A 14736-nucleotide genomic window follows, 5' to 3' on the forward strand; every position below is an offset into this window, starting at 1 on the left:
TTTTTTTTCTTTCTTTTTTTTAATGTAATTATATACTTCTAATTAATTATGTGTGTGTGCTTAAAATGCGAAGGGACACAGGAACAATGAAGTAGTTGACCAAAATGGTTAAAGCAGGAGCATCTTTCGATGTTCCTGCTGTAACCATTATGGTATATTAATTTTTTCAACCGTTTCTATCTGTTATAATAAAGCATCATGTTACAATTGACCCACACGATGGTATTGTAATTGGATTTCTGTGCAAATATTTACAAAATACTGCTGTAATATAATACATTACAGTACTTTTAAGGTATATCACTAGCAAAATAACAACAGTTCTTGTGCGTAAATGTCGTTATAGAAATAGTAAATGCAAAAAATGTTATAGCTGACCTAGGTAATCCTGGTGGACTCCTAATAGCGGTGAAATGTTTGCCTATTTCCATTGCTAGTTTTAGTAGAGACTAATGCAACTGTGATGTCTGCCTGTTTTCTTTCTGACAAAATGAGTTTATGATCGTTGCTTAAAAACAGGGTGGTTAGGATAAGTTCAGTTGAAGGATCATTTAACAATTGGCCAAACCACCAAGGGAGGGGAGTTGAATGAATTATTAAAAAGTGTGCTTCGAAGATCACATTGAGTGCAACTAGAAAGAGACCTAGTGAAATGTATACGTCTTCATCAGATTACAGCAATTCTTTCCAAACTTTTTCCTTCATTACCCAAAACCGCTTATCAGAAAGTCCTTCTTACCCAATGTAGGTAAAACACTAACTGCACAGAAAACATATATGACAAGTGAAGAGAAATCGGTAAAAATAGAAAGCAAACAATATGTTTGATGAAATGTCTTTATTTTTAACATCTCTAAACATTTTAGCAGCCACAAAAAATTTAGTAATTATTCACCATGAATATTTCATCACCCAGGTCCCAGCTAATGAGTATAATACCACTGCTCCAACTTATTTACTAGTTCCGCAAAATTGGGAGCAATTGGAGACAGAGCACGCCTCACATCGTATTCGGGGTTCAGCAAACAGTTTCGTTTTGTGCTCTTTATGAAGGCAAGAGGGGAAAATCCTACTTCACACATGTAGGTAACGGCAATAATTGCATCACGGCCTCTCCGGCTACCACAGGATATTCATCGTGAATTGTTAACCAGAAAGACTCCAAATGGTCCTTCTTTTCTTCAAATAACATTTTGCACTGACTGTTTGACCTAAGCTCCATCATTTGCTCTGCAAAACCATTAATACTATCGGGGATTTCAGTCAAGTCACACAGAAATGGGTTTACAATCCACTGATATACCTTTCTAGTTCATGAAAGTATTTCTTGAAACGCAAAGATACTTTTGTTAGATCACGTCATCCTTGATTTCACTGACATCAATCCCATCAGCATCCTCCAAGAACAAAGAAAGGGTAGGGAAGGATGCAATTTTATGTTGTTCTGCCTTTTTAGCCAATACTCGAGCTTTTCTTGAAACGCTGTTATTTTTTAAACTGCAGAAATCGTATTTTCCTTTTTTCCTTGAAGTTGCAGATTAAGTGCATTCATGCTGGAGAAAATATCAACTAAATAACTAAGCTGAGCTAACCACTTCATGTTGGAAATTCTTTCAACGAGAGCATGCTTCTTTTCAACCAAAAACATCTTAATTTCAGTCCTCAGCACCCAAAAGCAATTCAGAACATTCCCTCTTGACAGCCAACGGGTCTCCGCGTAGAATACGAGGTTCTTATGTAATGAATCAGTTTCGGAACACAAGGTTCTGAAGAGCTCGTGTTTAAAGCGCCTGCCTTGATTAAGTTCACTATGGTAATGACATTTTTCATGACTTCCTCTAGTTCAGCAATAAGACCTTTGATGGCCAGAGCTTGGCGGTGAATCATACAATGTGTTGACAGAATTTTGGGGTTGTGTTGCTTTGCATGAGCTATAAAGCCTGAACGCTGACCCAACATTGAGGGAGCGCCATCACTGTTAATCCCCACACAGGAATCCCACGTTAAACCTTCTTCGCTAAAAAATGCATGAATAGCGTGGAATATGTCAATTCCTTTACAGGTCATTTTCAAAGGCTTGCAGCAAAGAAGGTCTTGTTTAATCGTGGTTTCAAACTTATAACAGACGTAGACCATCAACTGCAAGTCGTTGGAGACATCCGTGGTTTCGTCCAGTTGAATAGCAAACTTACCACTCCAAATGATACGGCGAAGAAGTTCTGCCTTTATGTGTCCAGCTATGATTTCAATTCGGCTACTAACGGTATTATTGGGCAATGGTACTGCTGCCACTTTTCGTGCTTGGTCAGACCCACACATTATTTCGTTGATGCGAATAGCAGCTGGCCGGATGAGCGTTTCCCCTATTGTGTGTGGCACCTTTGATTTTGAAATCAGGTAAAAAACTTCAAAGCTTGCTTTTACCGCATCCTTTTGATTAATTGCTTTGGAATCCTTGTTAGTAAGTCGCTGCTTCTTTATAATCCCTTCTAAACGTTGAAAATATGATGGAGGCTTGGATAACAATGTTGGATGTTTCCGCTTCATATGGTACTCTTTTTCAATGACTCATTGCATAGAACGACAGAGCACACAACACAACACATTGTGGTTTCACGACTCCCTTATCTTCGATATAGGTGAAACCTAGCTCAATGAAATCTGGCAGAAAGGACGTTTGGTAGCACTCATTCTGGGTAAGAAAAAATATGAAAATTAGGATTTGAATATTCATTATATTATTTTAAATAAACTAAAATAATATAACGAAGATTACATTTTCCAAATGTGTACGGTACGAGTTATAAACACAACCAGCGTGATACATACCTCACACCGCCACAGCTAGCAACACACTGCACCTAAAGTTTAGAATAGACGACTACACTCACTCAATTTAATTGAGGCGGGGCGGTAGACGTATTTTGTCAATTCTCCACGTGCATGCGAGTACGGAAAAAATGATTGAATCTAATAACAAGCGTATGGCATATTTATTAAATAGCAAATAAATACTCGTACGTGTTAGGCTGTTTTAGAGTATCGTTGCACACTGACTGATCACTTTCTTCAGAGTACTTCTACACTTTTACGGTAAATTTTAATGTGTATTCAGTTATCCAAAAAAAAAAACTACTTTTACCTAATTTTGGGTAATTTATCCAGGTTTAGGAAGCACTGGATTACAGAATGTAATGATACAAAGAGCATTTTGGAAGTTTTGTATACGCCAAGGCCAAAGTGTAATGGTTTACATGAGCGAACGGTATGAGACAAGAGTGTGTTTATTCAGACTTCAGTTGTGGGAGTGAGTCAAATGAGATTTTTCGTCAAGCACAATCAATACTACTCTTCTTCGCAAAAAAAAAAAAAAAAAAAAAAAGATAAAAAAAGAGGGTTGAAAAAAACTGTCTGGAAATCCTAAATTGTAATTAACACTTGCCCACCCCTTAGTAGGTGGGCAAGTGTTAATTACAATTTACACTACTTAAAAACTGCGTTTTTAAGTAGTGAAGAAGCAAATGGTTAATGTCTGCAGTTATTTTGTACACCAAACAGATAATCAGCATATGGATAATCAAGATTACACTGTATTAAAGTCATTTTAAAGCAGGACTGCGCGAAATTCGCAGATTTCTCTGCGGCTGACAGAGAATTTTCAACATCTCGGATGGCAGACCTGCTGTGTTGCTAAAACTTAATTCTTAATTCATAAAGAGAAACCGTTTACTCACCCAGTTCTTTCTTTTTACTGTCTAAAGATACGGCCCAGTCTGGTTTTCGAGGCTTGTACTCTATAAAAATAATTATGTTCATTAGAGTTGGATATCGAAATTATACTTGGCCTAAAATAAATGTCTATATTAAGGTTATGAGGATTTTTACCTCACTTTTTCCTGAAAGAAAGCACAAATTAGGCACATTAAATTGCTCGGGTAAATTTAAGATTTTGTACTTGTGCGTGTATCATGTTTCCTGTGAAATAAAACACAGCAGCAGTCTGTTGATATAAATTTTATTTTTATGTTCACTGAGCTTCGTTTTCTGCTGAAATCCTGCAATGAAAATAAGCAATTAACAACAAAGTAATTTCTCAATGAATTTTTTCAAAATATAAGTAATCCTTTCTCCCCACCACCCTTTAATATACACGTCTTTCTTATTTAAAAATTTGTTACAATTAAAGGAATGAAGCTAATTTACACATTACGCTTATATATTTTATTCTCATTACTTCCTATATTACCTTGTTAAAAAAAAACAATAAAGCATGTTAAATGCACATGCATAGCTTATATCTAAAAAGAATGGAATGAGAAGCTAATATTCAAAAGACCACTCATACGCCACAATTGTCAGTAATACAATAACAACACGAACTCCACTGAAAATAATCTTCGGTAAATTTAAATTGTTTATGGCTCCGATTGAGTGGAAAAACCTGCAAAAAATGTCACTTGTAGTACGGTTTTAGGAGCATCAACAACTAAAGACCATATATCTCCGTGTATACTGTCCGTAAATTGCGTGTGTTCTGTGATCGATTTTCTGTTTGTTGGAAATCCGAGTTTCGGGAGGAAAAAACATGCAGCTTTCGCCTGAGACGGACTAACTCAGCCACGTTGTGAAAATGGCCCATAAAATTCCTCACGTCACCGACAGGACTCGAACTCAGGTCTCTTTCAAGCGATGGGGGAAAGGATGGCGATTCTACCAACAATGCTACCCACGAGGGCGAAAAATGTTAAGATTCTGTATATACACTGGTGTTCAAAGAAAGTGCATCACTCCTTAAAATTGTAATTGTCGTGTGAATAACGTAATTATATGGCAATATTTATTACAGATTGCATCAGATAAGATTGAGACGCGTAGGTGATGACGTAATATTGCATCAGCTGTTGCTTTCAACTATATAAGCATGCTCTGCAAGAGTTACAGTCATTCCTTGCTTGTGTCAGGATAGCGAGTTACGTGCAGTTCACGCCACAAAGAAAGAGTGCTATTGTTGCTTTAGGTGAGGAAAAATGTTCTACCCGTCATATTGCTTATAAAATGTCTTGTAATCAGTCGACAGTGAGTATATTTCTTTCCAAACTCAAGAATATTGGTTCTGCTGGTAGGAAAAAAAGTAACCGGGCGCAAACGAGTCTCTACGCCAAAACAGGAAAGCGTTTTGAAGCGTTTGTGCCTTAAAAACCGTAAAGCTTCTTCGTCTGAGCTGAAAAGAGAATGCGAAGAACATACAGGAGTTGGAGCAAGTGCAATAACAGTCAGAAGATGCCTCTTCAAAAATGGACTTGTAGCCCGTCGTCCTAAGAGAAAACCCCACCTCACACAAAAAATGAAAAAGGCGCGATTAATTTGGTATACAGAGCATGTAAAATGAACCCCCGAGCAGTAGAAGTCAGTTATTTTCTCGGATGAGAAGAAATTCAACCTGCATGGCCCTGATGGGAGACAAACGACTCGCCGTAGACGTGGTGTCTACAGTGAAATTCCCTACCAGCCAAATGATATTGGGGTGCATTTCTTATCACGGAGTAGGTCACCTGCAGTTTATAAAAGGTTCCGTAAATGCCAATGGTTGCTGCCAACCATTAGAGACCATTTCAACCTGCCAAGTAACTGCATCTTTCAGGACGACTCTGCTCCTTGTCATCGGACGAAAAGTGTAAGTAGGCACTTCTGTAGTTACTTTAGCTTCATTTCTGCATTAGAGGTTCGACAGCAATGTGTTTACATTTGTTACAGGTGAAAAAATGGTTGGAAGAACGATCCATTACAACTCTTAGCTGGCCAGGAAACATCCCAGACCTGAATCCTATAGAGAACTGTTGGCATCGTGTAGAATCTGCAGTTGCCAGAAAGAAACCAAAGAAATTCGTGAACTTCAGGAAGCCATAATTCGTGTTTGTAACCACGAACTATCAGTTGATTATCTTCAGAAATTGATCTTGTCAATGCCTCGGCGGTATGCTGCTGTCATCAGTGCCAGGGCAGTTCAACTAAATATTAGTTTGCACCTGGTGAACTTTTCATTTTGTTTTCCATTTAAAATGATAAACTGAAGCAAATTGAGATGTTCTGATAACATTTCAGCCATCATTTTTGTGTTTACCAAAACTGTTGCAAATGCTCATTTTGGTATATTTTGAGAGCACCTATCAAATATTACTTAGCTTTGACTTCATCATCATCAGCCATTTTCAATCCACTGCAGGATGAAGGCCTCTCCAGCAACTTTCCAGTTCCTTCTGTTTTGAGCACTGGCCATCCATTTACTACTCAAAAACTCATGAATTTCATCTATCCATCTCCGCCTTTGTCTTCCAGGTTTTCTTCTAGCTCCTCTTGGGTACCATTCTGTTATTTTCTTAGTCCATCTGTCATCATGTCTTCGAGCTATGTGTCCTGCCCAAGACCATTTTAGTTCTTTAGTTTTGATAAGAATGTCCTTTACTTGAGTTTGCTGCCTAATCCATGTGTTTCTCTTCTTATCTAACAGTCTGATTCCCAATATGATTCGTTCCATTCTTCGCTGTGTAGTTCTTAGCTTCTCTTCCATTCTTTTGGTGAGTGCCCAAGTTTCACTTCCATAAGTCATGGTGGGGAGTATACGTTGATTCATTATTTTACGTTTCAGACAAACTGGGATATTGCTCTTCAGTATGTGACTATATTTCCTGAATGCTATCCATCCAAAATTTATTCTTCTCTTGACTTCCAGCCATTTATCATTATTCCAGCTAATAACTTGTCCCAGATAAGTATATGACTCCACCTTTTAAATTACTGCTCCTTCAATCATTATTTCCCTTTCCGTGGCATACTTGTTCATCATTACTTTTGTTTTAGCCATATTCATCTTTAGTCCAAAATCCTTACTAACTGTGCATAACTGATTAAGATTTTCCTCTAATTCTTTGGGATCGTGGCTTATGACCACAATGTCATCTGCAAATCGTAAATGGTTTAGGTACTCTCCGTTCACGTTGACTCCTTTCTGCGACCAGTCTAATCTTCTGAAAGCTTCCTCAAGGGCAGCAGTAAACAGCTTCGGAGATATTGTGTCTCCTTGTCGAACTCCTTTCTCGATTTTAAATTTGCTACTGTCTTTGTCTAGTCTGATAAAGGATGAAGCACTCTCATATATTTTCTTCAAAATCATAATATATGGAGTATCTATGCCTTGTCTTTCCAGTGCCCGAAACATTGCCTTATGCTGTATGGAGTCAAATGCCTTTTCATAATCCACAAATGCAAGGCATAATGGTGTTTTATATTCATTTGCTTTCTCCATTAGCTGTGACATTACTTGAAGATGATCCATAGTTCAGAACCCTGTCCTAAAGCCAGCTTGCTCTTTTGGTTGATTCTCATCAAATATTCTTTCTATTCTGTTAGTAATGACCCCTGTGAACAACTTGTAGATGTGGGATAACAAGCTGATTGGTCTATAATTTCCAATTTCTGATTTATCTCCTTTCTTATGCAGCAAAACTATGATTGCATTATTCCACTGCTTAGGCATCACACCTTTTCTAATGCACTTTGTGAAGAGCCTTGCCAGTTTTTGTGTTATGTCTCTTCCTCCCAATTTTAACAACTCTACAGTAACTTCATCTTCCCCAGGGGCTTTCCGATTCTTCATTTTCTTCAATGCATGTTCTACCTCATCAGGAAGAATATTGGGTATGTAGTATGTGTTGCTACTTTGCAATTCATCTTCCCCACTACTGGTATCATTCCCTCGCTCCTTGTATAATTCTCTATAGTAGTCTTCTGCTATTTGAATTATGCCTTCTCTGCTGTTTATAAGTACACCATCACTATTCCTCAGTTTCAGTATCATTTGTTTTTCTGTATTACTGCTCATGGCTGCTGATTTAAATCCTTTGTTTTCCCTTAATGCTTGTTCTACTTTTCTTGTGTTAAATCTTCTTATGTCCTCTCTGAGTCTCTTTCTAATGGCTTTGCATAACTCAGTATACTCAATTTTCTCCCTGTCAGTGTTTTTCTTGCTCTTCATTTGTCGTCTTTGGTTCATCATGACAAGTGTTTCTTGACTAATTTTTTCTTCTTTGGATTTCTGTTTCCCTATAGGTTTCTTGGGCTTTATCACTTTCAGAAAGTTGTAATATTCCTCGTCGATATCTTGGTCCTGAGAAGTCTGCAGAAGCTCAAACTTGTTCTTAAGTTCCAGTACATACTGCTTTTTCTTCTCCTCTGTTATTTCAAAGACCTTTGTATTATTTACTCGAGTCAGTTTTTTCCTTTCCTTTCCTACATCTATATCAAGTGTACATCTTACCATTCTGTGATCACTTCCAACATTTACCTTATTCAGGACGGTAACATCATTCACAATATATCTTCTGTTAGTGAGGATGAAGTCGATTTCATTAGTTGTTAATCCATTTGGACTCTTCCATGTCCACTTTCTGTTCACCCTTTTCTTGAAAAAAGTGTTCATTACTGACATTCCTTGAGATTCTGCAAATTCCACAAGTCTTTCACCTCTTTTATTTCTTTCACCAATTCCAAAATTTCCTATAGTTCCTCTTTCTGCGCTGTTTTGCCTTTTTCCAACCTTGAAGTCCCCCATAATAATAGTGTAGTGGGTTTTCTGCTCATCTAGAAGACTCTCAATTTCAGTGTACATTTCTTCAACCTCTTCATCATCATGGCTCGATGTTGGTGCATAAATCATTATAATCTTTAGCTTGTACCTCTTCGAAATCTTGAGTATTAGTCTTGACACCCTTGGTGATGTACTTTTGAATTCCAAAATGTTGTTTTTAAAATCTTTATGGACCAGAAACCCAACTCCACCTTCACTCCTTTCACTGTTTCCATTGGTGTACAGCAGATTTCCACTTGATAAACTTATAAGTGATTCATTTCTTCTTCTTGTTTCAGCCAAACCGATGATATTCCAATTCACATTTTCTAATTCCTTTTCCAGCTCTAATATCCTGTCTTCACCGATGAGTGATCGTACGTTATAACAGGCCAAGTTCAATTTCCATGCATGGCAGCCTGGTCGTACCCAGAGATTCTTAGCACCCTCTGCTTCCACTCTGATCCTCTCGCTGCCGTAAGAGGGAGAGTGAAAGCTGCTGGGGACTGAGGGCCATTTGTATTGTTGTGTTCTCATTGCTGGAGGGTTTGGTCTTTTCCTCTTCACGTTGACCAGGCGTCTTCAAGAGAACCACTCTACACGTTCGTTGCCACCTAAGTGACATAACAGGGCTTACCATCGAGAAGGTGTGCATGAGTGGATTTTAGGGAGGCAGGCCAACCGGACTTCTCCTAAATCTTCTGTAATAGAGAGATATTGGATCCATCAGTGTTTTAGGCTGAGTGTCTGATAACACACAGGATACCTGTTCCCCTCTAAGCTTTGACTTAACTATTAATAAATATCTTTTGTTTATATTTATATTTGTGATGCTGGTCATTAATGTAACATACCATCGCGAAAATGGGCTAGAAATGTAAAATGCCTAGGTGATGCACTTTCTTTGAACGCCAGTCATACGTTCATCCATGACTTTCAATTTGGGATTCATGAGCTCCAATCTGGCCTTATTTTCGCATTTGGTGCTAATCTAGACAAGGATCAGCTGATTAATTCTCCTTTCTTAGACATAGCCAAGCTTTTGATTCATCTGCACTGTAGAGCTTCATTATAAGTTGTTTTATAGAGTATTTACACATTTACTTGAGTATATAATTAAGTTGTTCAATACCAAATCGATTGTTCTCGAACGGCTTCATCCTTTGCTTTATTTCTTGCAGTGTGCCGCTGACCTTTTCTCTGGCCCCTTACTTTACTTCAGTGACCTGGGAACAACGCTCAGAACTTTTGGTGTCAAATGAGAGCTGTTTTCTGATGACTTTAAAATCTGCGAAGGTGAGTCAAATGAAAACGAGGATTTTTTTTTTTTTACAAACAACTGGTACTTTAGTTTAAAAAAAAAGGAATTCCTCCATAGCTTAGGAACTAATCCGCACTCCAGATTTTTATTATTATCATTATTTTTTTTTTTTTTTTGCATATTTGTAGTGTACACCACTTTTGTATCATTATAATATTTAAGATAATTTTTTTTTTTTTTGGTTATTAATATACTGGCACAGACTAATAATCAAATAGACCGCGGAACACTTTATTTTCGCGGGCTTTTCATAGAGAAGTATGCGAAGAGGTAATGACATCTACGAAAAAGTAGCAATGTGGTGATCTAGTATGCTATTTCGTAGGCGATTTAGCCTGGGGGTACACGGGTGAAGGAGAGGAGGAAGCGAACCGATATCATAACTAAACTCACTTCCTTGTATAATTTTTTTTTTTATAATTAGTATTTCGAAATATTATTATTAAAAAAATGACCATGGATTTGTGGTTGAAAAAAGGAACTTTAAAACGAGAAGAAAGTACTTCTAGTAGTGCAACTGTGGTCGATGAAAACGAACACAATATTGTGACACTTCAAAGTGAGGATAAACAATCGCAGCCTTTTGTTCCCCCAAAAATCCGAAGTGAAAAAACAAGAACCAACTAATAACAGACCAAAACGAAAGTATAATGACAGTTATTTGAATTTCCGCTTTACATGTATTGAAAATAAAGATGCTCCTGATGCACAGTGCGCCATATGAAATAAAATATTAGCAACAGTTCTTTGGCTCCCTCTAAATTTGTGTTTCGTAAGTGTTCCGTGAATATGTTGTGAGATGAAAAGTGTTCCGTGACTAAAAAAGTTTGAGAAACGCTGATCTATATAATACTGAATAATATGAATCCGTGATAGGAAGGGCGGACGGATCTACCTTTCGTTCTGAATAGAAAACAGTTTCCGTACACTGGCTTTCGCTCTATCAACCAACAGATGTCAAGGGCAAAATTCATTCTCATTGGTATTCGTTTGACAGTGCCCAAAGATCGGAATAAGCCGATCTCTGGGCACTGTCAGACGTATGCATCTCTGTCTCGATACAGCAATATAACTGGCATCAAGATTAAAATTATAGGTGCTAAATATTGGTATTATTTATTTACTCAATTTTAAATGTACAACTTTATCCCGATAGGCAGTATATGCAAAGTGGGGAGCCATAACAAGAAATAAAATGTAATTGGAAGAAAATAAGGCCATGTATACAATGGTATATATTGAATACAATATATACAATATAAATTTTCATTTACGAGAGCGACTGCACCTAAGATGCTATTATTATTATATTATTTCTCTTTGATGGGAGAGTTCCACGCGTTTCTCAGGCTCTTGACAAATTCGCCTTTGACTGGACATACTGGAAAAAAATTATGACTAGCAGGACTAATCAGCAATGACTCATTTGTACCTCGCATCTGCTTCTATCTGATTGAGCTGTTGCTCATATCTCGATCAGACCTAACTCTTGTGAGGAGTTCTCTCCTTTGTATTGAAATATGCTTTCATTTGTATAGTTACCTTTTTTCATTTTGTAAATAACTGTTCGAGTTTCCCGGAAGTATTGGGAGGCTGTAAAGCCCTGGCCTTATGGCCGTGAAGGGCAATAAAGATTCATATTCTCTCTCTCTCTCTCCTTGTAGGTGTTCTCTGGAAGACCTGCCCTCGTGGGTAGCACAGTTGGTAGGATCGCCCGATGGGTGGAAAAGACCTGAGTTCCGGTCACATCGATGACCGGAGGAATTTTTATGGGCCTTTTTCACAACGTGGCTGAATTAGTCGGTCTCAGGCGAGGGTAGCATGGTATTTTCTCCCGGAAACTCGGGTTTTTCTTCCAGCAAACAGAAAATCGACCACAGAACACAGGCAATTTACAGACAGTACATACGGAGCAATATGGTCTTGGTCGCCGAAACTCCTAAAACTAGACTACAACAACTGGGAGACCTATTGCTGCTAGGCTCTTGTTTAGGGTCTTTGGCACCATACTGGTTGTTGACACGATGATCGGGATGGTCGACACTCGTTCCATGTGTTACATCTCTTTGATTTCCTGTCTTAGGTCTGTGTACTTCCTGATCTTTTCCTTGTGGGTTTTTTGGAAGTCGCCAGTGTTCGGCACCGCTATGTCGATCAGATAAGTAGCCTTTTCCTTCTTGTCGACAAGGGCTATGTCCGGTCTATTGCGCAGGATTGTCTTTTTCAGTTATTATGGGGCGGTACCAGTACAGCTTGTGGGTTGGGGTCTTTAGTACGGATTGAGGTTCGTGCTTGTAATACGGTATACTTTCTTTGATCAATTGGTATTTCATCGCTAGCTTCTAATGTATTATTCTGGCTACCTGGTCGTGTCTACGAGTATACCCGTCTGGGTAATCACCATGCATCCTGCGGTGATGTATTGGATCGTTTCTGATGCATCGTCGGACTCTGGACTCCTTGGCAATGTATTTTCTATAGTTCCTTGTGTTGATTACCTACTTTTTGGATGACGAACATGAATCCTTTAATCTTGGGGAAGAGCATCCCGCTCGTGAGCCATGTATTGGAAGCCATTTTACCCATGTGTTCTTGATGGAGGTCACTGTAGTGTCGGCCATGGAGTGTCTTGTTTGCCCATCTTCCTAGCTTCGTTTGTTCTGTCTGGACGGGAGGGGTCTCCTCGCTTAGGTTGAGTGGGGTATGCTGCTTGTCTATCTTCCTTATGGCCTGGTAGAGTGGCGCTGTGTTTTTCTGGAAGTAATCCTTCAAGTTCGCTATCGCTTTCTTCTGTTGCTCGATTAGGTCTATCATGTCCCTCCCTTCTACCCCGCGCTATAGGCAGTCTCTCTCTACAGCCGACTTCGAGTGCTGTTGGCGGCTCTTTGGTGATAATTGTCTTTGTTTTTCTCATGATACCCTCCAGCTCGGTGCTAATCCAATCTATGATTCAGAAGGAGTATATCCTTTGATTTCGAAGGAGTATATAATTACGAAGGAGATTCCGAAGGAGTATATGATTACGAAGGATATTCCGAAGGAGTATATAATTACGAAGGAGATTCCGAAGGAAGAAGAAGTGGTAGTCCAGTGTCCTAAACATTGTACCATCGCACCACAGTGCTAAACAAATTTATTTATTTATTATTATTATTATTACTCCCTGATGGGATCCACCTAGTGATGGGTACTGATACCAAGTGCACAGGGCAGTTATTATTATTATTATTATTAAAATCAGTTTATTGTCATGTCAATGAACACCCTCCCGTACAGTTGCTCAGCCAGGAGAGTGATCATCTAAATGAGATCGCGGAGACTAATGCGATTCGCAATGCTATCTACAAAGGAATTTTCGGCAGTGCTCACAGAGTAAAGAAATAGGTTAACATGCATTTTTAATTTTTCAATTTATATTTTAATTATTATTCGATTAACCCCTACTTAATACAAAATAAATCATTCATCAAGATTCACTATGCATTCATTACGTTCACTTTGTAGAGTCGGGGGTTGGCGGACAAAAGAGCGGGAGCAGGGCCTTCTGTTATTGTTATACGTGTATTTGGTTTTTAGGAGCATTAGCAACTAAGGCCATATTGCTCGGGGGGGTATGCGGTGGTCATTCCCTGACCTTTCCGCATCCTCCGTATTTGGAGGTCACGGGCTCAAACCACGGTCTAATCAAGAAACGTGTGCTACGCACTGCTGTTCCTGCCCACCTAGCTACGGAGGCGCCTGCAGGGCCTTCTAATTTTACTGGATTTTGTTTAGCATTGTAGCGTCACGTATCTCACTGATAAGTCAATTTGTTGATTATTGTACAGTACATTCAGGTAAAAAAAGATAAATACTGAAATATTAATTCCTTGCTTAATTTGCGATATCCAACTTTGAAATACTGTATGTACTTTTTCGGTTAGGTTCGATTAAGGAAGAAATTTCCGCATTACTGAATCAAAACAATTTATAAACGTAATTGCATAGATTGGCCTAAATAAGTTCAAACACCATTACTTACATCTTGTACTATGCAATTTGTCTCAACTTAACTTTTGAAAAAAAAAAAAAAAAATCAAAACCGGACGTAAGCAATTGCTAAAAATATCATTATGAATGAAAAATGGTGGGCCGCTATTATTAAAAAAACAGCAGCCAAAGTCAGATACTAAATATAAAGTGACAGTTATTGTCAAACTGCTGTACTTTTTAATCTGTGCGCTTCCTAATTTCACCATAACAGACTATTTAGTGGAGTTCTTCAACAGTATTACCATCGATGAAAAGATAATGTTTCGTGCGCGTCTTTTCGAATATTAGCTTTATTCCTACAGCTGAAAGAAGTTATCCAAATATACTTATCCACAGCGCAAGCATATTTAAATAATTTCTTTCCATTACACATCCTAATGAAAAGAAAAAAAATGTATACATTGTAACAGCTTCTCAGCTGTTTCAATGCATAAATAAATAAAAAAAAGGATATTATAAAATTATATAATGTGGTGTAATATCTCGGTTGTCATACTAATATACACATTTTCCTCACTACGGTTATTAAAATAACGACACTTAATTTTATGGATACTAGTGCATATGTTGTACTGTTTCGAATCATAGCATTTCTCTAAGATAAAATATTCCTAAATATGATTTGAATGACATTACCCTGAGTATTATTATTGCTTGCAATACTGTGTATGAGAGAGAGTATTTCTCAACGTAGCTATCCATTCAAAAGATCATGTAAAGGATTATCCGAATACAAATATTGTTATTTGATCTCAAAGGT

The 14736-nt window shown here is 38.0% G+C and overlaps 1 protein-coding gene across 1 annotated transcript in view; it reads right to left on the minus strand.

The window, feature by feature from the left end:
* The window catches only part of LOC150082232 (uncharacterized), a 1008282-nt gene that overhangs the window by 185374 nt on the left and 808172 nt on the right, over positions 1–14736 (minus strand). The window contains exon 124 of the mRNA XM_090379191.1: positions 3735–3794. Coding sequence (XP_090235317.1) covers positions 3735–3794 — 60 coding nt within the window. The remainder of the gene's footprint in view (positions 1–3734; positions 3795–14736) is intronic.

The sequence above is a fragment of the Mastigoproctus giganteus genome, chromosome 8 (assembly GCF_048544385.1).
Source record: "Mastigoproctus giganteus isolate SK-2022 chromosome 8, ASM4854438v1, whole genome shotgun sequence".
Classification (NCBI taxonomy): domain Eukaryota; kingdom Metazoa; phylum Arthropoda; class Arachnida; order Uropygi; family Thelyphonidae; genus Mastigoproctus; species Mastigoproctus giganteus.